General features: G+C 42.5%; 1 protein-coding gene across 3 annotated transcripts in view; it reads right to left on the bottom strand.

Annotated features, from left to right (window-relative positions):
* The window catches only part of LOC105021682 (glutamate receptor ionotropic, kainate 2), a 90,525-nt gene extending 68,014 nt beyond the window's left edge, over positions 1 to 22,511 (bottom strand). For all 3 annotated transcript variants that reach the window (XR_002197841.3, XM_010889493.5, XM_034297031.1), the window contains exon 1: positions 21,982 to 22,511. Coding sequence is in view for 2 of the 3 variants with exons in the window: in XM_010889493.5 (XP_010887795.1) it covers positions 21,982 to 22,351 (370 nt within the window). In the remaining variant the exon portion in view is untranslated. The remainder of the gene's footprint in view (positions 1 to 21,981) is intronic.
* Between the last annotated feature and the right edge of the window lie 857 nt (positions 22,512 to 23,368).

The raw sequence follows: 23,368 nt of genomic DNA on the forward strand, positions 1-23,368 counted from the left end.
ATATGACTAGGATATGACCAGGATACGACTAGGATATGACTAGGATATGACTAGGATATGATTATTTGTGTCACTGTCCATGATCAGGAAGACACATACACGATCAAAAAGACACATACACACACAGTGAGTCTGTTTGGTCACTCAAAGCATATCACCCCTTCTATCTCAAGGGTGATATGCATCCATCAGATGTCCTAATTGGTTAATTATTGTTCTCACTATCGATCTAGTTATCTTTTCTGTCAACTTTCTTGAGGCCATCATTTTAAATAGGAAACAACATGACAAAATTGGATATTTGAATTTGATTGTGCATAAGTTGTTTCATAAGTGTTCAGGACAGAAAGATTTGCTGCTTTCAAAAGTAAAACAATATGGGCAGAAATGTTCATCTTTGTCTGCAATAAATGTCTGTAGGCACCAGTAGGCAGCCATGTGCAACGTCTGGGATTCTGATTTACGAGAGATGGGAGCTGGAGATCAAGACCTAGTTTCTTAGCAGTAAAACCTAATGACTCACTGCAGGAAACCTTGTATATTCAAAAATAGAACAGACGGCACATTTATTCTACAATACACACAAATGACAACTTTTGACAAGACACGTGCAAAATCTGCCTGACACTTTTAAATAAAAATAGAGCTCTGGTTTGAAAAGGCAAAGTATTATAAATGAAATTGTCCCCTTAGTTGTTTTATCTCAAAGGTATCTACCCGGGTATGATAAGACAAAAAATCATGCAGTAATTGTATCTCACACAGCAATAGTGGAATCCCACATCACAGTCACTCTGCATGAAAAGGCCCGAACCTACTGGCCACGTGGTTTCCAATCGTTCCCTCTAGAGCATGTTCAAGGCTGACCACAGTCAAGCTCAATCCTGGATAAGATCAATCTAAAATAAAACCAATCTGCACATAGCAGTACAAAATCAGTAACAATTACTCATGTTAAGATTTAGAAATGAGATCCCATTCATTTATAATAGCCTATATCTCAACCACAGTACCGAATGTATCCTCTTGCTGAAACCAGTAGCGGCTGGGAAACCCCTGCAGCCACCGCGAGGCGGGGGGCCTGCCAAGTCCCAAGGGCCCCGCCAAGTCCCAAGGGCCCCGCCCTCATAGCAAAAAACAAACTAGGCCTATATAAAAATAAATATATATATATATAAAGGAACTTTGAGGGCGCTCATTTAGAGCCCCAAGTTTCAACTGCCAGGTAAAGGAATCCTGTAATATAGGCAACGTAACAGATCTTCATCCACTTCCATTAAATATTCTCTAAAAATATTCTCAAAATCCCTGAATCTGGCAAAAATTGCTTTTGCGTATCTTACGTGCACTACTACGCCATTACGCCTCTTGAACCCGCGAATTTCAAAAATGCTAATCATTACGTTTTGTTAGATGACGGTAGAGACATGAGTAAAAGAAAATATGCAAGTGGTGCTCAAAAGCGCAGCAATAAACTGTTGTCTGAACAAGCTCGAGCAAAACACCCGAAGATGATATCCTTATTTAGACCAGCCAGAGAGGAAGCTATCATCAGCATCTCCACAGATGAAACACTACCGCAGCCAGCAGGTAGCTAGCAGCAGCACGTCTTCACCAGCAACCAGCCTTTCCAACACAACATCCCCTGGCGGCTGGGAAACCCCCGCACTCGTTGAGAGCCCCGGAGTTTCGACTGCCAGGTAAAAAAAAAAACGGGAAGTAGGCAACATAACAGATCTTCCGCCCACATCCAGGCGAAAATGGGGGTAGTCTCAAAATCCCTGAATCTGGCAACAATGTCCTTTGCGTATTTTACTTGCATTACGCCATTACACCGCTTTCAAACTAGATAGCTTATCATTGCATTTTGATAGATGACGGTAGACATTAGAAGAAGAAAAAAAAACTGTGCTTTTGAGCCCTGCTTTGCATTTATGTCTAAACAACCTCACATAAAACACAAATATTACGCCGTTATTTAGACAAGCCAGAGAAAAAGCTATCATCAGCACCTCGAATCACTTCTGCCGGCGGTAGCTAGCAGCAACAGGTCTTCACCAGCAGCCTTCCAAATGCGACATCAGTGTAAATTTAGTCAATAAAGATAGTGACTAAAATATTCGTTAAATACTTATTTTTCAGTGGCAGTTGACGAGAGGATTGCTGACTAAATAGAAACAGAAAGAAAACGAAATTAAAAATATACTTTTCATTTTAGTTGACAAAAACGGGATTAGACAAACATATATTTGTGACAATTTTCAGATGTAACTACCATAGTGTGGATAGGAGGATTTTGGAGAGAGAGGTTCTCAGAGTTTTTTCTTTCCATGATGTGCTTTCAGATGTCATCAGAAGACATCTAAGCGCATCATCACAAAATATACGCGCAGGCAAATTCCGTGCTGTGGTGCCTGGAGACACCTAATTTGTTAACTATCAAACGTTTTTGAATATTAGGTTCTCCCCTTGTTCTTACATTTCAAACTGATATTTCCATCCATGTCACGCTTCCATAATGTGCACAACGCTGTGTCTACAATTGTAATCAATAGGCCTAATTGTAGGCAATATCAACATTGTATGTGAAAAATTACACTCACCTAAAGGATTATTAGGAACACCATACTAATACTGTGTTTGACCCGCTTTCGCCTTCAGAACTGCCTTAATTCTACGTGGCATTGATTCAACAAGGTGCTGAAAGCATTCTTTAGAAATGTTGGCCCATATTGATAGGATAGCATCTTGCAGTTGATGGAGATTTGTGGGATGCACATCCAGGGCACGAAGCTCCCGTTCCACCACATCCCAAAGATGCTCTATTGGGTTGAGATCTGGTGACTGTGGGGGTCATTTCAGTACAGTGAACTCATTGTCATGTTCAAGAAACCAATTTGAAATGATTCGAGCTTTGTGACATGGTGCATTATCCTGCTGGAAGTGGCCATCAGAGGATGGGTACATGGTGGTCATAAAGGGATGGACATGGTCAGAAACAATGCTCAGGTAGGCCGTGGCATTTAAACGATGCCCAATTGGCACTAAGGGGCCTAATTGTGTGCCAAGAAAACATCCCCCACACCATTACACCACCACCAGCCTGCACAGTGGTAAAAAGGCATGATGGATCCATGTTCTCATTCTGTTTACGCCAAATTCTGACTCTACCATCTTAATGTCTCAACAGAAATCGAGACTCATCAGACCAGGCAACATTCTTCCAGTCTTCAACTGTCCAATTTTGGTGAGCTCGTGCAAATTGCCTCTTTTTCCTATTTGTAGTGGAGATGAGTGGTACCCAGTGGGGTCTTCTGCTGTTGTAGCCCATCCGCCTCTATGTTGTGCGTTTTGACGCTTCACAAATGCTTTGCTGCATACCTCGGTTGTAACGAGTGGTTATTTCAGTCAAAGTTGCTCTTCTATCAGCTTGAATCAGTCGGCCCATTCTCCTCTGACCTCTAGCATCAACAAGGCATTTTCGTCCACAGGACTGCCGCATACTGGATGTTTTTCCCTTTTCACACCATTCTTTGTAAACCCTAGAAATGGTTGTGTGTGAAAATCCCAGTAACTGAGCAGATTGTGAAATACTCAGCCTGGCCCATCTGGCACCAACAACCATGCCACGCTCAAAATTGCTTAAATCACCTTTCTTTCCCATTCGGACATTCAGTTTGGAGTTCAGGAGATTGTCTTGACCAGGACCACACCCCTAAATGCATTGAAGCAACTGCCATGTGATTGGTTGATTAGATAATTGCATTAATGAGAAATTGAACAGGTATTCCCAATAATCCTAAGTCTATTCACATAAGAGGCAGTGCTAGCTAATAGATGAAGATACATTTAGAGGGGATTTGAGGGAAGGGCCTCAAGGTCCAACCTCGCGGGGAGGCCTCTGCAATGTCCGGCTGCCACTGGCTGAAACTACAAAATGGCCACGGCAGGATGATTGCTACACAGGACTAAAGAAGAACTAGCAAATTGGAGTATCAAAAGTTTTTAAACGATAGGCTCTACATGTAGGGAGTGGTAGAAACATAAATGAAACATTCACAGCCATTCAGATTGCTGTTGACTTTGCCTCGTTTTGTTTTAACTGAAATGCATATTTGTTTTTTGTACTATTGTTGACTCAGATCAGAATCATAAAACGTGTTTCTCTACACCAGGGCTTAATCCACAGATGAAAGGGGAACCCAATTATGTTTTTTGTAAATTGTATCTATTTGAATAATCCGTCTTGGTTCATCCACGTGGGGTAGAACGTTTGTGTCAACCAATGAGATTGGGACATGCAGGGCGTCAAGTGTCTCAAACAGTGTTAATTTTGAGCGCGTGGCAACGCAGAAGAACAATTTAGGTAAAATAATTTAACAATGTGAACATTTATTTTGCATCGCCCGCGTACGAAGCGCGTCGATGTAGCGTGCATGTAATGTTAATTACTCCAGAAATGCATATTAAGCCACTTCCGTTTTCCCCCGATCATGAGTAAATTAGATTAAGAATACGAAGTTGGATAAACAGATACGATTACGGATACGACATCGGCACACTACAGATTGGTCTAAATTATTACTGTTCTTTCCTCCTCTTTACCGTTCTACGTGTTCTCTCACGTGTTGCAATTCTCTCTCTTAAACTTAAGGTTGGTCCTCCCAACCTTTCTACTGTATTACCTCTTTAGTGTGTCCTCTAGATTTTTGATGTCCTCTATCCCATTTGACTATAATCTCAACCTCTTTGCTATGTTTGCTATCTACCCCCTTTTGCTCTATTTACGCTATTCTCTCCTATTCTCTGTCCTGCCCCCTTCTTTCTCTCTTCGCCGATCTTTCACTTTCTACACCTTTTTCTCAATTACTTGTAAATGTAAATGCTTAATTGGCATGGGAATCAAGGTTTTCATTGCCAAAACAAGTGGAAAATAAAGTAATGAATTGAAAACAAAAATAAGGAAAAGTGTGGCTTATATTTCTTAGTCATTATTCGACACATTTTAAAATGATAAAGGAATGAATGTGCAGTTTTGTGAAAATTAGCTGACAGCTAAGATAATTAATGACATAAAGAGATGAGTATTGGTTTGGTTAACAATTTTGTTTGTGCTTTCCAATGTGTCAAATAGTTTTATCTTTGTTTTCTCATGATTTGGTTGGGTCTGACTGTGTTGCTGTGTTGAGTCTGTGTTTGTGAACAGAGCCCGAAAAACAAGCACTCTTAGAAGGCTCTCCTGTATGTTCATGTGTCTAGATGAAGGCCTTGTTAAGGAAGGTTTGAGATTTGCTTCTGTTAAGGGGGTGTGACATTTTACAGCTCTTTTCTGAATCTTGATAATTAGCGGGCATAGATCTAATTCGGCTCTGGATGAATCTTTCCGTCTTCCAGCTGGGTCTCCCTCCTCACGGCGGAGACTCATCTGATGGTGGCTTCAGCAGGTGACAGATGGTGACCTAGCCATCGTCGCTCACTGTAAAGCAAGTTTTAATCAAGCCTATGCCGTCAGAGATGCTAATTACTGGCTGCAGGCTTGAAGAGCCACAGAGCCCTGCACTGAAATGAAGTGTGTGTGTGTGTGTGTGTGTGTGTGTGGTGGAGTATGTGTGTGTCAGTGTTTTACGCGCATGTGCACACAAGTACATTTACTAGATGGTCCAATGTGTTTCAGTCCGCTACCCCTTTTGCAGGAGTATGTAGGCAATGTAAAACTCAGTGTATTTGGGGTTTAAAAAGGCTTTGTCAGTTTGTAGTTTCAATTGAGACATTTCATACTTAATTTTCTCCTGGAAAAAAACATAAAAATAATCAACCCCCACGAAAATTTTTAAATTGTAATGATCTACATAATAATTCACAGTTCCTGTTGTCGTAAGATTATTTTTCTACAGTCGTACATTTAGATCCTATATTTGTAGTCCATTAAAAATCTGTGAGCTTTCCAGTGTCTTCTGTAAATGGGAAGTCTAACTCCCTATCCCCAACAATGTTAATCTTCATGCTCCATGCTTCAATATTTCTTTACATGCAGCATCAGGGCCTCTATTCACAAATGCTGACATTTTATTGACCGCACAATTCACATTTCTATTTCACTAATCATATAATCTCTGACCAAATATATGATGGGGTTGTTTTAAAGACTAATTAGTGTAGAAAGATGGGAATATGTATGCCTGTCTATACACCCACCAATAGTCCAAGAATGCTGAGGTACGAAAACTGCCTTCTAGATTAATGAATGACAATGACTCTTTTTGATGATGCTGTATAGAAGCTGTTTCAGTCTATAAAACCTGCTCTGGCTTCTCTAATAGTCTCTCTACATAGTTATTTCAAGTCGATGCCCTAGTGTTGACTGAAAGCTGGGAAAATCAGCAGGAAATTAGCTCCTTCTCCAAGAGTAACATACCGTGTTTAGAAACCGTAAGGTGACATACAGTGGATATAAAAAATCTACACACCCCTGTGAAAATGCCAGGTTTGTGTGGTGTAAAAGAATGACACAGATAAATCATGTCAGAACTTTTTCCGCTTTTAATGTGACCTACAGTGGGGAGAACAAGTATTTGATACACTGCCGATTTTGCAGGTGTTCCTACTTACAAAGCGTGTAGAGGACTGTCATTTTTATCATAGGTACACTTCAACTGTGAGTGACGGAATAAAAAATCCAGAAAATCACATTGTATCAATTTTTATAATTAATTTGCATTTCATTGCATGACATAAGGATTTGATCACCTACCAACCAGTAAGAATTCCAGCTCTCACAGACCTGTTCGTTTTTTACCTGTATTACCTGTATTAAGTGCACCTGTTTGAACTCGTTACCTGTATAAAAGACACCTGTCCACACACTCAATCAAACAGACTCCAACCTCTCCACAATGGCCAAGACCAGAGAGTTGTGTACACAGCAGGACCTGGTCAATGACCTGAAGAGAGCTGGGACCATAGTCTCAAAGAAAACCATTAGTAACACACTACGCCATCATGGATTAAAATCCTGCAGCGCACGCAAGGTCCCCCTGCTCAAACCAGCGCATGTCCAGGACTGTCTGAAGTTTGCCAATGACCATCTGGATGATCCCAGAAGAGGAATGGGAGAAGGTCATGTGGTCTGATGAGACAAAAATAGAGTTTTTTGGTCTAAACTCCACTCGCCGTGTTTGGATGAAGAATAAGGATGAGTACAACCCCAAGAACACCATCCCAACCGTGAAGCATGGAGGTGGAAACATCACTCTTTGGGGATGCTTTTCTGCCAAGGGGACAGGACGACTGCACCGTATTGAGGGGAGGATGTATTGGGCCATGGATCACAAGATCTTGGCCAACAACCTTCCCTCAGTAAGAACATTGAAGATGGGTCGTGGCTGGTTCTTCCAGCATGACAACAACCCGAAACACACAGCCAGTTCAACTAAGGAGTGGCTCTGTAAGAAGCATCTCAAGGTCCTTGAGTGGCCTAGTCAGTCTCCAGACCTGAATCCAATAGAAAATCTTTGGAGGGAGCTGAAAGTCCGTATTGCCCAGCGACAGCCACGAAACCTGAAGGATCTGGAGAAGGTCTGTATGGAGGAGTGGGCCAAAATCCCTGCTGCAGTGTGTGCAAACCTGGTCAAGAACTACAGGAAACGTATGATCTCTGTAATTGCAAACAAAGGTTTCCGTACCAAATATAAATTTCTGCTTTTATGATGTATCAAATACTTACGTCATGCAATAACATGCAAATTAATTACTTAAAATGTAAAAATGTAACGCTCCTTGCAACCCGTTGTTCAATATTACAGTTACAGCTTTTTAAATGTCATCGCCATTGAGCTAGTTTTCATAGTAGCACTGAAACATGAGTGGAATCAGTGAATATGCTCTATCCAAACATAGCAGTAGCGTCAGTTTACATCCCGAGCATGTCTAGACAGATACTGTATTGGTTACAGATGTTCTGGTAATATTTGAACAATATATTTATATATATATATATACACTCACCTAAAGGATTATTAGGAACACTGAAATGGCTCCCACAGTCACCAGATCTCAACCCAATAGAGCATCTTTGGGATGTGGTGGAACGGGAGCTTCGGGGCCCTGGATGTGCATCCCACAAATCTCCATCAACTGCAAGATGCTATCCTATCAATATGGGCCAACATTTCTAAAGAATGCTTTCAGCACCTTGTTGAATCAATGCCACATAGAATTAAGGCAGTTCTGAAAGCGAAAGCGGGTCAGTATTAGTATTAGTATGGTGTTCCTAATAATCCTTTAGGTGAGTGTGTATATATATATATATATATATGTGTGTATATATATTCCAGATCTAGTAAAAGTAGGTTTAAAAATCATCCCCAGTAGATGTGGGGCCGAGATGCGGTTGCCCCAGAGAAATGTGTTCACAAACATTTTCAAATATAATGATCTTGAATATTGGCATAAAGTATTGGTTGTCAACCTGCTTGACCCTTCTAAATTGGTATAGGCCGCAGCCATGAAAAAAATCCATCTTCAAAAAATCATAATGATTAAGATAGAACAAGATCAGCACTCTTATTCCAAGATGACTTTTAAATACAGGACTTGAAGAAAGACCAATGGAAAGTATGTAAAACCTGCCTACGGGCCAACACTAGAAATGCATCCCTTGAATCGTATGGAGTGTAAGAATTGTTCACCTCTTCATGGGGAAAATAAAAAAAGACAATATCTGTCGCCAATTAGGTCAGTGTGAATAGCAGGGAAAACAATCTCTCTCTCTCCCAAGGCCAAATGAGCCATTATCATACTCGGGTCCATTGCTAACATTACACAAAGCAACCTGTAAAATTAGACATTCGCGCTTGTCGCCGAGCAGACGTTGTCTGGAGTCTGAGGTAAAGGTCAGGTATTAATTCGTCAGGAAGCTTGTTTAATGTTCACAGCTGGGCCCCGGGCGTTTCCATGGCCGACAGCAAGGGACAAGTGAATAAGGAGAGGAGAGGACTGCAGCGCAGCCTCCCATCTTCACATGAGTGATAATTATCAGATCAGGGGAAAAGGCAATATAGATGGGAAGGACTACAGTTCGAATGGCACTAGCCTTACAGTCCAAAAATGAAGTTATTAGTGGGGATTTACTGAGGGAGGCTACAATAGTTCTATTCATTCAGAATTGTGTTTTGAGTTGAGAGTTTGATGGACTGGACAATTGACGTTGTAATTGTACATCATTCTTACAAAGGAGACGACTTTATAACGGTTAATGGCTGACCTTGTACTCGAGTCCATAACAATGCACTTAAGATCATTAAAGTTTTCTTTACTGGTCTTGAAAATTAAACTGCCAGATGTTCCTCCCAAAATTCAGTCCAATGTCTTCCAGGTGGAATTTCTCATTTTCCTATTTTTCATTTTCCTTCTCAATATTATATATCCAATTATAAAAACTTGTTTCACTTGGTTCTGTATAGTTGAAGATCAGTGCTGGGCCAAGGAGAGTTTGTTCCTGGTCTGCAGGGCCCTTGAAATAAAAAACATGTTATATATAAGCACTCACTCTCTCTCTACCAGACCCTGGCTGTAATGGATGCCTTAGCATTGCGTTGCACTAATTTCCACAGCTAGAGTGACAAGAAAGGGTTGAGCTGAGAACGAAACAGCAGTACAAATATAAAGGAGTGATAGAAAGAGAAAGAGACGGGCAAAAAGTGAGACAGAGATGGAGAATTAGAGACAGAGAGAGAGAGAGAAGGAACGAATGAAAGAGAACGATAGAAAAAGATAAAGAATGAGATACAACCTTTTTCTCAATCCCCAGGGTCATTGATTAACTGATGAAGACTTCTCTCCGTGGTGAAGTCTATTAGCCTGAGGGATGAAGCTGAGTTGATGCCATGAATGTCATGCTTGTACAGAAACAATCCCAGCCCAGTGACTATACGCAGAAAGGGGATTGGCTGTGTTTTTTCAGGAAAAAAAAAAAAAACCCTGGTCAGTGTTTACGGTCGCCTGTCAATACAGACAAACGTTTGGCCTGTTCTTGTCGGCGTGCAGATTTTATGAGTTCTGAGCGGTGGAAGGGGATTGCCGCGCTCTGCGGTATAGGTTGGCTCAACGTGCCGAGCTCGACCGCAATAATCATTCATGCATGTCTGGGCGTTTGAGCCGTGCAGCCTTTGGTGAAGTCGGCTTGTTGAATGCCCTAATGTTAGTGCAATTGGTTTGTGCCACGCCTGGAAAATCAGGTAGCGCCGCCAGCCTTACAGCGTTGGCTCGGATCTACTAGATAGCCCCCTCACTAACACTGGTCAGGAATGAATATGTACGTGTGCAAATGTATGTAACTTGTCAGAACGGCACCTAAACAAGGCTGCCTAATGTGACGCTAACAATGTTAAATGTCCCTATTTGCACCAAGCCTACACAATACATCATGACATGTGCTGCTAATACTACTGATTATAGATCTGGGGCCACCTCTCCATATGTGCACTTGCCTACCCCAGTGGCACCCCATGCAACAAGCCAGTACTGCTACTTCCTGTCTGTAACCAAGTTACTGTTGTTCATTGGAAAACACAGAGTGTTTTTGTGTTTCATTGGGGTCGTCTACGGTACGAACCTCTTCCACCAGCTGGTTTACTGGCACTGTTCACAAAAAGACCCTACACGGACTGCATCACAATTACCTGACAATCAGGAAAAGCTTCAATTATGTACACATTCCATGAGCTTAGCTTTGCTATCCACAGGCAGACCACCACAGGCAGACCTGTTTAAAGATAACATTAATAAACCTATATTCTTGGTGATTTACCTTGATGTGCAATAACAACACTAACATTTGTGATACGTTACCGTGACAAAGGGGCAGGAGAGCACAAAGAACATTTTAAACATAACCAATTTCAATGATTCATTATTTTTCCTTGCCATATAGAATTATTGGCACATTCTTACCATAACACTATAGCTAATATTTTTCAAATAACTTACATTTTGGTGTAATGTTATCAGAGAACTCGTGTTTCACTTTTGCTAATTATAGTTCCTGTGTGAATTTGTGGATGCGTAAGAGAGAGAAAATGTGTGTATGATGAACAGAGAAATACAGGGAACAACAAAACAGTGAAGAGAGAAAATAACTAGGAATAGGCATTAGGTAAAGTAATCAATTAAAGGAGCACATTGATGCCCTATAGGCACAGAGAGGACACCTACATCACCTTCACTTCCTCTCTCTTTCTTCCTCTCTCTTTCTTTCTCTCTCTCCCTCAATCTCTCTACCCACTTCCCCCATCTCTATCTCTTTCTGCATCTCTCAAGGGGAATAAAATGTCATCTTTTGGCCGTGGTTCATCTGTCTCACATCAGAACACTGTTGTACACAACACCTGAGGAACTGTACTGTAAAACCCAATATCTCGCTTTCTCTATTTCTCACTATCTCTCACGCACACACACGCACGCACACGCGCACACACACACACACACACACATTGACACACAAATACTAGGGAGAACTAGTCACTGTGACCTGATGTTCAACCACCCAGGAGCAGTAACAAACCCTCACAGGGGACCAGGGACATGGCGGAGCACTTAACTACCCAGTCACCCTGGGGATGCTCTGTTCCGTACTCTGAAAAAACAGCATAGACCTGCAGTTTATATGCATAGATCTGTTACGTATTGTCTTGTCTGTTCCTTACACCAAACAATGCAGTGTAGATATATATATATATCACACATATAAGCAAGACGTCTATTTATATATATATATATATATATTTATATACAACTAGTTTGGCTAAAATAGTGTCTGTTACGTTAGCCAAACGACACCCTCTCAACTGCATAGAGATATAAAACCCTAGAGTGCCTACGTGGTCTCTGTTACATTAGCTAAACAACACACTAGCTACAATTAAACGTCACTTCCATGCCAACAAGCCATTCGGGCGTCTTGCCAGAAGAAAGCCTCTACTCTCATCAAGACATAAATGTCAGCGCCTGGAGTTTGCTTAACATCATTGGTCAGATGTCTTGATGAGAGTAGAGGGTTTCTTCTGGCAAGACGTCTGTTTGTGGTTTAATTGAGACGGCCTGAAGACTCTGGACACAGCCCACTGGGTAATAATGCAAAATTATTAAGTCCGGATCCCAACAGATATATTACTTTCCTGTTAATTTAAATGTATTCATTATTGACCTAATATTTTCAGGTGTGTACTGTAGATATTTCTGTGTTCTCTGACCTTTCCCAGGTTATTATGTGATAATGCAATTTGGTATGTGTGTCTTATACAAGGCATCGTACAACAATAGCACAGTATTTACTGTAACTACCAATGCTAGTACCACTTCCCAGTATGGTTCTACTGTTTTATACTAAGTACTGCCGCTAGTACCACTCCTTAGTACAGATTTACAGTTTGTAAGAGTAAGTACTGCCACTAGTACCACTCCCTAGTAAAGTATTCCAGTTTGAACAGTAAGTACCACCACTAGTGCCACTCCCTAGAACAGCTTTACTGTTTTCACAGTAACTACCGCCACTAGTGTCACTCCCCAGTAAAGTTTTACTGTTTTCACAGTAAGTACCGCCACTTGTGCCACGCCCCAGTAAGGTTTTACTGTTTTCACAGTAAGTACTGCCACTTGTGCCACTCCCCAGTAAGGTTTTACTGTTTTCACAGTAAGTACTGCCACTTGTGCCACTCCCCAGTAAGGTTTTACTGTTTTCACAGTAAGTACCGCCACTTGTGCCACTCCCCAGTAAGGTTTTACTGTTTTCACAGTAAGTACCGCCACTTGTGCCACTCCCCAGTAAGGTTTTACTGTTTTCACAGTAAGTACCACCGCTAGTGCGACTGCCTAGTAAAGTTTTGGTTCATAAGAATTTCTAGAATACGTTACGTCTTATCATTAAATATGTCTTTCTAGTAAATATCTGTTTTCCAGTAAATTCCCAGTGTCCTCCGGAGCAGGTTTTTTTTTTACTCCACAGTCTGTCTCCATCCATTCGTCATCCTCTTTCTTGCATGACTAGGGACCGTAATGTTCCTTAGTAGGCTGGCGGAACAGTATCCTTCCGTCCTCAAATGCCACATTTCATCAAGAATATTCATGCACACCCTACCACGGGTGTGTTTAGAAATCTGACATAGCCCTTTGAATTAGTATGGTTTAGTTGGATAGTAGCTTGTACACATTAAAACAACACGTTTCTTTCTGTTTACACATCTGTGTGTCTTGCAGAACTAACTTAGTGTATTTCTGTAGATCCACCACTGCTAACCTATTTTTACCTGGAGGTGGAGAAAGGAGTGTGTCATCTCGTACAGGTGCATTTTTTTGTTCACGTTCACTCCCCTCAGGTACCTTTGACCTTTCTGAGATGGGACGGAGAGAGGATGCAGCAGTTGAGTCAATCTAATTGGGAAAAGGCCACAGGCAGTGGTCATTCTACAGTGCAGCGACCAAGTGTCGAGAGAGGGAATATTCTGACTTTCGCCACTCCCCCCTGCTCTATCTCATCCCTCGCTCATTCGGTCCAGGAAAGCTGAGGATGAGTCACTGTTCTAACCCCAGTTGAAAGAGGGATGCAATGTTAGCGTCCCGAATGGCACCCTATCCCCCCTCAGTAGTGCACTACCAGGGATCAATAGACAGCACAGGGTGGAGTGCACTACGAGTAGGGTGCCACTTCGGACGCTAACTCATTATTTACCAGGCACCGGGAGGAGACACGCTTTATTGACTGATCACTGACTCACTCTTCTAGTGTGTTTGTGTGTGTGTGTGTGTGTGGTGTGTTTATATATGCGGGGATAGAAACAAAGGCACTTTTCTGACCAGGTTACTAGGAAATGTGCGACACCACCCGGAGATGCAGGTGAAAGGTAGTCTGTTCCATTATCACATGGCGGATGTTAGACCCAGGCTAGGGAGGGCGGTGGTCTTCTGGGCTTAGCTGCCATCACTGCGACCGGGTACTGCCTGTATTGTTTTAGTCCCATATACAGTCACTCTCAGTACAGATACATATTCATTGTTGCAAAATACTATATTTATATCGGGACAGAAGACTGAAGCGTATAATCCAATAAATGACAATCATAGGATTACGATGCAGGAAATAATTCCTATGATCAAACACACAAAATGCAGTAGATTAGAGGGAATTGTGGGTGTTGATACTTCCCTAACATGCACACACACACGCGCACGCACACAAACACACACACATGAACTGACACACGCAAACACATACACCGACACACACGCGCTCGCAGTTATGATAATCAACTCAGACGGCAAGCTATCTTCTCTGAATTAAATGTTTGTTTCTCTCTTCAGAATGATCACTTCGCTTTTAATTACCACCTCAAAGCTTCTCTACAGAACATACACACGCAGTTGAGTTTGCACACACACACACACACACACACACACACACCTTATACTGTTCACAGACATACCCATACAGGCCCAGTTTTAGGCATAAGCAACATAATGCTTAGAGCCCCCAAAAGGCTAGAACCAGGCCCGCACCCACATGTCCACCCACACCCAGAACCGATGTGAGTTGTGACTGGGTTCCACACAACGCGTCACACAACACGAGCTGCACATAGATCTGTCTACATAGATTACAGAATCAACAAGTCAGAGTTTAAACCTGATCTATATTGCATGAGCAGATCTGGAGGGTTTGAATGCACTTTGTCTGATTTGCTGTCTCTGTGGAGGTGGGTGGCGTTTAAAAACATGGGAGGTAATTTGGCAGAGCAGGGGTAAACAGAAAGTGGTCCTTAACTTACACAGCAGTTTTTTTTTACGATTTATTAATTCACAAGGACATCCTTTATTCATAATCTGTTACACACACACACACACACGCAGTAATGCAACACACAGACACACCTCTCTGCCTCTCTCTCTGGAAAAGGGGGATAAAGGGAGAGGGAGGGGGCATGGAGAGGGAGAAAGAGAGCGAGAGAGAGAGCAAAATAGTCCTTGGTGTGTTCTCACCACTCCTGACCTTCTGTCGAGCCACACAGAGCCACACCTGCAACCATTAAGGGTCCTCGCCAGGGACAGTTTCACAGAAACCAGCACACATTTCCACAGACTCAAAGAAACCACAGGGTCCCTACTAAGTGACATAGAAAAGTAGCGAGGAGTATAATGTGCTCTTTCATAGCACCAAGCTGAACGCCACATTACAAGTTCTAGCCTTGACTGTGTCGCTAGCTGGGGAAGCCCCACGAATTAAAGAAATTGACCAGCATCGACCTGGGAGAGGGGAGAGGTCTTCAGCAGGGATTTTCTGATCTCGTCCCACTCTAGCGCCTCCTTTAGGTGGCTGCAAATCCAAATTAATCACTGACAGAGTTTGCCCGCACAAGAGCTGACACATCTGACCTTCTGTTTGGAAAAGTCAGGGTCCAAGATAAAATTGAGAAAAGGACATTTAAATAATAATAACAATAAGATAGTAAGAATATAAAAAGAATATCAAGAAGAATACACAAGTAAATAAATAATGCAAAAAATACATCATAGAACAACAGAAGGGTCAACAGGATGACACAGATTTTGAGTCTGGACAGAGAGAAGGTCTTGAGGAAGTTGAGACATCAAGTCCTGCAGGTGACCTTTCAACCCAATAGAGGGTCCTCTGACTTACACACCGATTTATGAAACAATAGCCTATACATTCTCTGCTGTACCATTTGCATGTAACATTGTGTTCTCATCTCTCTAGATGGAAAGAACAAATGGACTGAAACAGTGAGGGACTACCTTGATTCAATTCTGAAAACATTTTGTGCTCCGCCCATTTCCTTGACATAATACCAAAACTAACCAGAATAACCACATCGCACATATTTTTGCAATTCAACTCCACCTAATTCATATTCAAACGAAAAAATCCCCCCAAAATAAAACATTCACTTATAGTTTTCTAATTTCACAGCTCACAGATATTTCCCACTGAAAAGAGCGCCGCCTTGAATTAATCATTGTAGAAAAAGGCCTCTCATTTTCGTATCCGAATTTATGGCAACACACACACACATACACACACACAAACCAAAAGTCCCTTCAAAGACACAGGCCTATAAACACGTTTATAGAGAAATCAATTTCAATAGTTCCTGTTCTCTTAGCTTCAAAACCCTGGCGTGTGGACCGGCATTTTAATGCAACACAGATCCTCCTCTTTGTTCTTGAATGCCTCGACCGGGGTATTTTTAAACCGTGGTAATCATTTTGTGAGCGGAATGAGGAGATAGTTTCACATTTCTATAAGCAAGTGAGCTGCGAGTGCGGGTACGCGCAGAGTACGAAGTGACACATGAATATTTTAAGCAGCTTTGTGCCTATTTAAATGTATTTTGCTGTGAAAGTGCTGGCTGTGCGCCACGACGCGGGGTAATATCCATAATGCCTGCAATCTCAAACTAAACTCCAACGAGCAGCTGATAATTCAGACTGGCAGCGCAAAACCAAATAAAGTTAATTCACTATCAACTCCTTCTCCCCCCCCTGCCCACCCCCCGCCCTCGCCCCTCGACCAGCCACACCAAACGCAACCTTCTTACTCTCTAACCCTGATGTAGTCTAGCTCTTGATGTCTTTACAGAAATAATGTAGAACAGGTAGTTAGAAAATTGCCTGTACATTGCAGGTACACAATTGACTGTACAGTTGGCTGTGCAATGCAACGTGGTCGCTTTAAAAAGGCAACCCTTTGAATCGGACCCTAGTGCGTTTAATGTGACTTTTGAATGGCATGTAGACGTTTTGCTGTTTCTAGGTGGAGTTATGCTCTCATTGTGTCAATCTTGACTTCTATTCATGTGACTACACATAAAGCCGCGACGAAACGACGTCAGAAACGTTCATCGCTGGACCCTTTGTTTCTGGATACAACCAAATGTGGGCTTGGCGGAAATCAAAAGAACGCAAGCAACACTGACGGAAATCAGCAGACAAAATTAGTTTTGGGACTTCTTGGGAGACAAAGCGATGCCTTGAAACGACATGATGTTTCACAAAGTAAACATGGCTCCCAGCCCTAGCTGAGCTCCTGGGGATGTGCTTTGGGTACTGAAGTTAGATGGATAATAGTGTAATAGCAGCACTCTCCGGCTCTACAGGAGCCGATCCACTTTCCCTGATTATAGAAATTACTGCACTTGCTCAATGTCATTTAATCACGTTTTTTCCACGTTAAGAGATGTGATGAATAGCAAATGTGTCTACCAATAAAATGGTGATCAGGACTTTAGAGTACATGTCAAATGGTTAATGGAATTTAATAGGGAGTGTTACACTGATAGCATTACAAAACACTTATTATGGTGATAGCTAATGTAGGTATTCCAAGCAGCTACACAAAATGGATCATAAATGCATCTCACAGGGACCAGTGAAGTCACGTTTGCATTAAATTTTGTCATGTCCGCCATCTTTAGGGTGGCTAACAATTGAGTTTTGGGGTCAACTGAGGTCACAAGGATGGTTAGATAGCTGATCTAATTCCCCGTGAAAATCAAATATATCTTGACGAGATTAAACTACGCCGTTGTGATCCATATCTAATTTCTACAGAGCATTCTACATCACTTGAATTGAAGAATTGACACAGCAAGCTAGCTTCCAGATAACTACTTCTGTCTATTCTGACATTAACAGCTTGTTTAGCTCACCATAAACTTGTGGAGATGTGGCCCCTGCATTTAAAGCAACCGTTAATGGATGTCAGTCAGTAGATCAACATGTTTCTCTGCAATTAGCCTACTGCTGCAGACTCTGCCGTTGATACATCTGATCAGATGTGCACAACAGCAGCGGACTGATTCGAGATGTAGGCGCTGAGTCGTGATAACAGGCAGAACGGCTTCGTGGGAACTAATACCATTGTTGGCTAGCTACTGACTTATTAATGGTAGCTAAATCGCTGGTTAGTCGTAGAGCGGTATCCCTTTGATTTAATGTGAAGTGGCTGGCTCAGCCACATCCATGTGCTAGCTAATGTTGGTGCACCAAACACGTTAGCTAGCTGTACGGTGGTGTGAGTAAGACTCACCCACAGTACAATGTCAACATTATTTACCAAAGCCCTGTTTGAAACGTTTATTAATTCGTCCTGTTTAAGGCAGTGGACGTAATGGAATGATCCACAATGCTGTGTTACATCACTTGAGATCAATGAATACGGATTATGCTTCTCTTTACATCATCCACGTTGAATGGAACTGTTTGTTTGTGTTTGAGACTGTGTGTGTGTGTGTGTTTGAGTGTGTGATTTTTTTATGTGTGTGTTTGTAGACGTGTGTGTTGTAGTAGTAGTAGTGGTAGTAGTTCTAGTAGCAGTAGTAGTAGTAGCGGTGATAGTAGTAGTAGCAGTAATAGCAATAGTAGTGGTAGTTGTAGTAGTAGTAGTAGTAGTGGTGGTGTTGGTGGTGGTGGTAGTGGTATTAGTAGTAGTAGTAGCAGTAGTAGTAGTATTAGTAGTGGTGGTTGTAGTAGTAGTAGTAGTGGTCTTAGTAGTAGTAGTAGTAATGATAGTAGTAGTGGTATTAGTAGTAGTAGTGGCAGCAGTAGTAGTAACAGTAGTAGTGGTAGTAGTTGTAGTAGTAATGACCTTAGTAGTGGTAGTAGCATTAGTAGTAGTTGTAGTAGTAATGACCGTAGTAGAGGTAGTAGCATTAGTAGTAGTAGTGGTAGCAGTAGTAGTAACAGTAGTAGTAGTAGTAGTCGTGGTAGTAGTAGTGGTAGTAGATGTAGTAGTAATGATAGTAGTAGAGGTAGTAGCATTAGTAGTAGTAGTTGTGGTAGTAGTAGTAGTAGTAGTAGTAGTAATGATAGTTGTAGTATTAGTAGTAGTAGTAGTAGTGGTATTATTAGTAGTAGTGGTAGCAGTAGTAGTAGTGGTAGTAGTTGTAGTTGTAATGACCATAGTAGTAGTGGTATTAGTAGTAGTTGTGGTTGTAGTGGTAGTAGTTGTAGTAGTAATGATAGTAGTAGTAGTGGTAGTAGTGTTTTGGATCCAAAGTCCTTGCAAGAAAGTCATGGCAGAGGGTTATCCCGAAACAAGGCGGTTGAGTAGAATTACAACTGTACAAACTCACATCCGGTTACCAGACTTGCGTCTGCATTGCACTTCAGCTTTGTTTTTGCCAAACATTCTGTAGAGTCATTATGCATGGATTTGGTTCTCTGTACATTTTGAAGTTTCAGCATAGTTCAGTTTATCGGAAATTGCCCACAGTACTTTGTCATTTCAGTAAACAGTATGCAAGACAGATTTCAGACACCACCATACATTCCAAGTTCTTGGAATCTATAAAACATTTTTTTTCTCCCAACAACATGCAAACCATTCCAGCCTTTTCCATTCAGATGCCGTTAGGTCTTTTAGCAGGCATTCTTCACCACAGCTCCATACAGCCAGATGCCAACACCTTCAGCCCTGTTTTGTAATTGACCCCCGCTGGGAGTTGAACCAACGACCCTGGAGGTCGAAGCGCCACACTTGGCCGACTGGGTTCAATCAGACATGACAGCGAAACGAGTGCACGTGACCCACACCAAAATAAACGCCACGCTATATTGTTACCAGTCCCATTATCCCAACCCAACAAGCCACTGCCAACACAACAGCGTGGCACAATGACGGTTACAGCACATGGCAACAGTCCTCTCTGCCCTTATCCGGCGAAGAGTGCAGTTCTAATTTTAGACGTCCTCAAAGCTGCACAGGCTTCTGTGAAACAACAGCTGAGGGCCAGAGCGGGCAGGACTTATTGCACTTGTCACTCCATTTTCTACAGAGGAAGAGGGAATACACAGAGCGGAATTTGCATTCGTGTTCTTTAGTGAGAAGGTTGTGACCCCGGCCGTCACACCACTGGTGTTACAAGGGTCCGGTCAGGCCCTGTGAGCACGGACAGTATGTGTGTATCTACGCATGTGTGTGTGTCTGTGTGTATTTGTGTGAATGGGTGCAGTGATGTATATGTGTGTGTGTGTGTTTTGGGGGGTGTGACCAGGAACACTAGCCAGGCTAAAAGTGCCAAACAGGAAGAGAGTATGGGATCAAGAATGGGAAATCATTTATGGGATAACCTTACAAAAAGAGTGACTATAATGTAGCACTAATACAGTATGGCCAGCAAATTGACGAATAAGAAAGCTAAAACGACTGTGATAAATATGGCCACAAATATAGAACTATATATTACCGAGAAATGTTCTCAAGGGAAATGACAACTCGTTTCACATATCCTGACTCTTTAGTTGTTGGCTCAAAATGACTAAACATCGGCAGAAATAGGGCTGGTGGTCTCCCGAGGCGAGTCGCTGCCCATGGTGCTGAACTGACATTTCACACTTGTGGCTCACTGTATCAAACCGCTCCAGCGGCACTGTATGCGTCGTGGGGAAATGTGCGCTCTGACCCTGTCCATAGGGACAGTGACGCGTCTGTCTGACGCTGCAGAGCCGAAATCCAAACGAGCACGCCGCTTGGCCCTGAGCAAAATATCTCGAGAGATAGGCATGAATCACCCGCGTCGCCGGACAAGTATCTTCACTCCGTATCTCTCCGGAGCTATTGATGCGAGCATCCGCGCGCGCTGCCTGCAGAGCCAGCGTCTCTGTCAGACCGTGTACAAGACGGGAAATCGGTGAGCGCGTGAGGACATGTAGAAGGCTGCGCAAGGCAGCGCGGCTAGCAGCAGTAACACCAGCACATCCCGTTACCATAGTCGCGGCTCGTGCGGACGCGGGATGACTTTTAAACAGGAGCTTCTGACTGAGTCTGTTTTCAAGTTCAATATTAGATGATATACGCTTTAAGGAAGGGCTTGACTCCGCAATCACGAGGTTGGAATTGAGACCACGCAAACAATGACTGTCCAGGCATTGGCTATTAATAGGCCTGTCCTAAATGTTATCAAATGGTAGTAGGCAGCATCTTTATAAATAAGAATATTTGAATAGATGCTACTGCCTGGTGCACACATACAGATTGGCATTGTGAGTGATTGATAGAGACCCGACTCACGGGCAATGCATGTAAACATTTACTGCGGAGGACATGTTGGGGGTGTCAGCAGTTTAAAAGGCCATAGAGATAGCGAAGCCCCCTGTGTGTTCTAGGCCAACTGATGCTCGAAGATTGTGTCTGTGCAGACCCACAGGGATTGTAAAACCGAACCAATCCAAATCAAGCAACAACTATTTTTAAGAGACCCCGAAAATAAAAGATAGCTATTGTAAACCATTTATCTGGAGCGTTTTTATAGTCTAGTTGCTATAGCCTACAGTTTATTTGAAGTAGGTGAAAGCTATATTACCAAGAGGATAATGCTACGCCAACTTCTCTATAAATCAAACCCTTTTATCTTAAGTAACCAAATGTTATACATCGCCGAGACTAAGCTCAACCAATAGGCTGTCTGACAAGAGTAGCCATGTTAACGTTTGTTTTTGTTTCAGGCACTCTGCCTCAAGCTGTTGCATATAGATGTTTACAATTTGGATTAAACTTCTCCGCGACACAGCTAGCAATATGAGGTGCCCATGCTATTAACTTGGTCTTGTTTTACTAAAGCTGACCCGTTCTTCATGGAAGGGCCCTTATAGGTCATTTGCTGATTATGTCGGTTTGTTTGAAAACAAGGTTCCTAAAATGGGCAATTCCGTAATACATCTTTGGATTTAAAAACGATGTGAACGTAGTGTAGGGTAAATCTAATGTGGTTTCAAATCATGTTTTTTTTTAAAATCCGGAACTTAATGTATTTTAAGAAAGTGGCAACAGGGTGCACCGTCAAAGGGTCAAATCAACAAAGTCATGAAGTGTTAACAGAGCCATCCATTTAAAACAACAGCATGCCCAGGTAACCATACAACGACAGTGGGTTCACTCTTTATGTCTCGTAATTTGCTTATAAACAAATGTCTCACCGAATCGTAGAACGTGCGGCATCCCTCGAGAGTGTCCTAGTAGCAGCAGAAGAGGGAGCAGCAGGCTGAGGTTGGACCTGAAAACGAGACTAGTTATCAGCGGGGAGGTAATCTTCATGTTGTTTGTAAAATGCACCGTGGTGATCCCCCGTACGCTTTTGATTCCCCCGGAATTACGGTCTACGGTCGTTAAGTCAGGGTGACGGCAGCCCGCGCGCAGGATCACGGCATGGTCACTCGCGCTACCCCTAAATCCATTGACAGTCCCGGCATGATTCCCTACTTTACTGCGCCAAGAAACGGCCCTTTGGATCAAGAGATGGTGGGACATCCATGTCGTTCGGTACAAATCCGGTAGGGGCCCATACATGGGCTGGCGCCCGGCAGAGGTAAGACGAGGGGAGTCGGATATCCAGGAAGTAGTGTCGTTAGGGGAGTAGCGGAGAGTGCCAAGCTGAGCTGAATCGCGATAGCAGCCTATGAGGCACTTCGGGTTGCCTACGCTCCCATTATACTGCACTGCTACACAGCCTCTGACGTCGAGGCAAGGTTAGTGTGAGCGCGCGCGCCAGAGACAGAACTGGAGGCAGCGGAAGGGTGAGAGGCAGAGAGACAGCGCGAGAGAGGGACTGGGACAGAGTGAGTGAGAGAGTGAATGGTTCACAGGTATCGGCGACAACAATGTGGCACAGATCTTTATCTTCATCCCTAAGGAGCTGCTCTTTCTCAACGGGACAGGATTTCCTCAGACTAATGCCATCCACCCGTTTCATTGATGTAACGCTTGTGATGCTCGCTCTGTGAGGAGACTAGACAGACCAATACCGGTTTCTTGCGATCATAATCAATGTTGTGATTTGACTGCGAGATAAATTGCTGCTGCATTCTGCTGCTGTTCTGGAACATCTAATAACATTCATTAAAAATATGTGGTTTTGTTATAGCTTATAAAAATTCCCACGTTTAATATAAGTGTTAGTGCACGCCTTCTGTATAGTAGCTTGTTTCTCTAACTGCAAATCAGTTCGGCTGCCCGTTACATATGAAATTATTTTATTCTCTTATCGAATGTGATGGTAGGCTATTCGATAATAAACATGACGGTCTGATTACAACTGCATTTTAGAATCCACATTTAAACAAAAGTGGATTTGCATGTAGCCTACAAACATGCCTTGGGCCTCTTTAGTTATTTAAACAACCCTCGCTCCCTCTATTTGAATGTCAGTACCATGGACAGCGATGCAGTGACCCAGGAAACTGACTCTACTAGGTCGTTTTTACGCTGCTCCTAAGTTCGAAGCTGCTTTTATTAGTTTTTACAGTATGGTTTTTTTTGTTGGTTGGATTGGTTTTACATATACTAAAGCCTACAAAAAAAACGTGT

The sequence above is a fragment of the Esox lucius genome, chromosome 14 (assembly GCF_011004845.1).
Source record: "Esox lucius isolate fEsoLuc1 chromosome 14, fEsoLuc1.pri, whole genome shotgun sequence".
Lineage (NCBI taxonomy): Eukaryota > Metazoa > Chordata > Actinopteri > Esociformes > Esocidae > Esox > Esox lucius.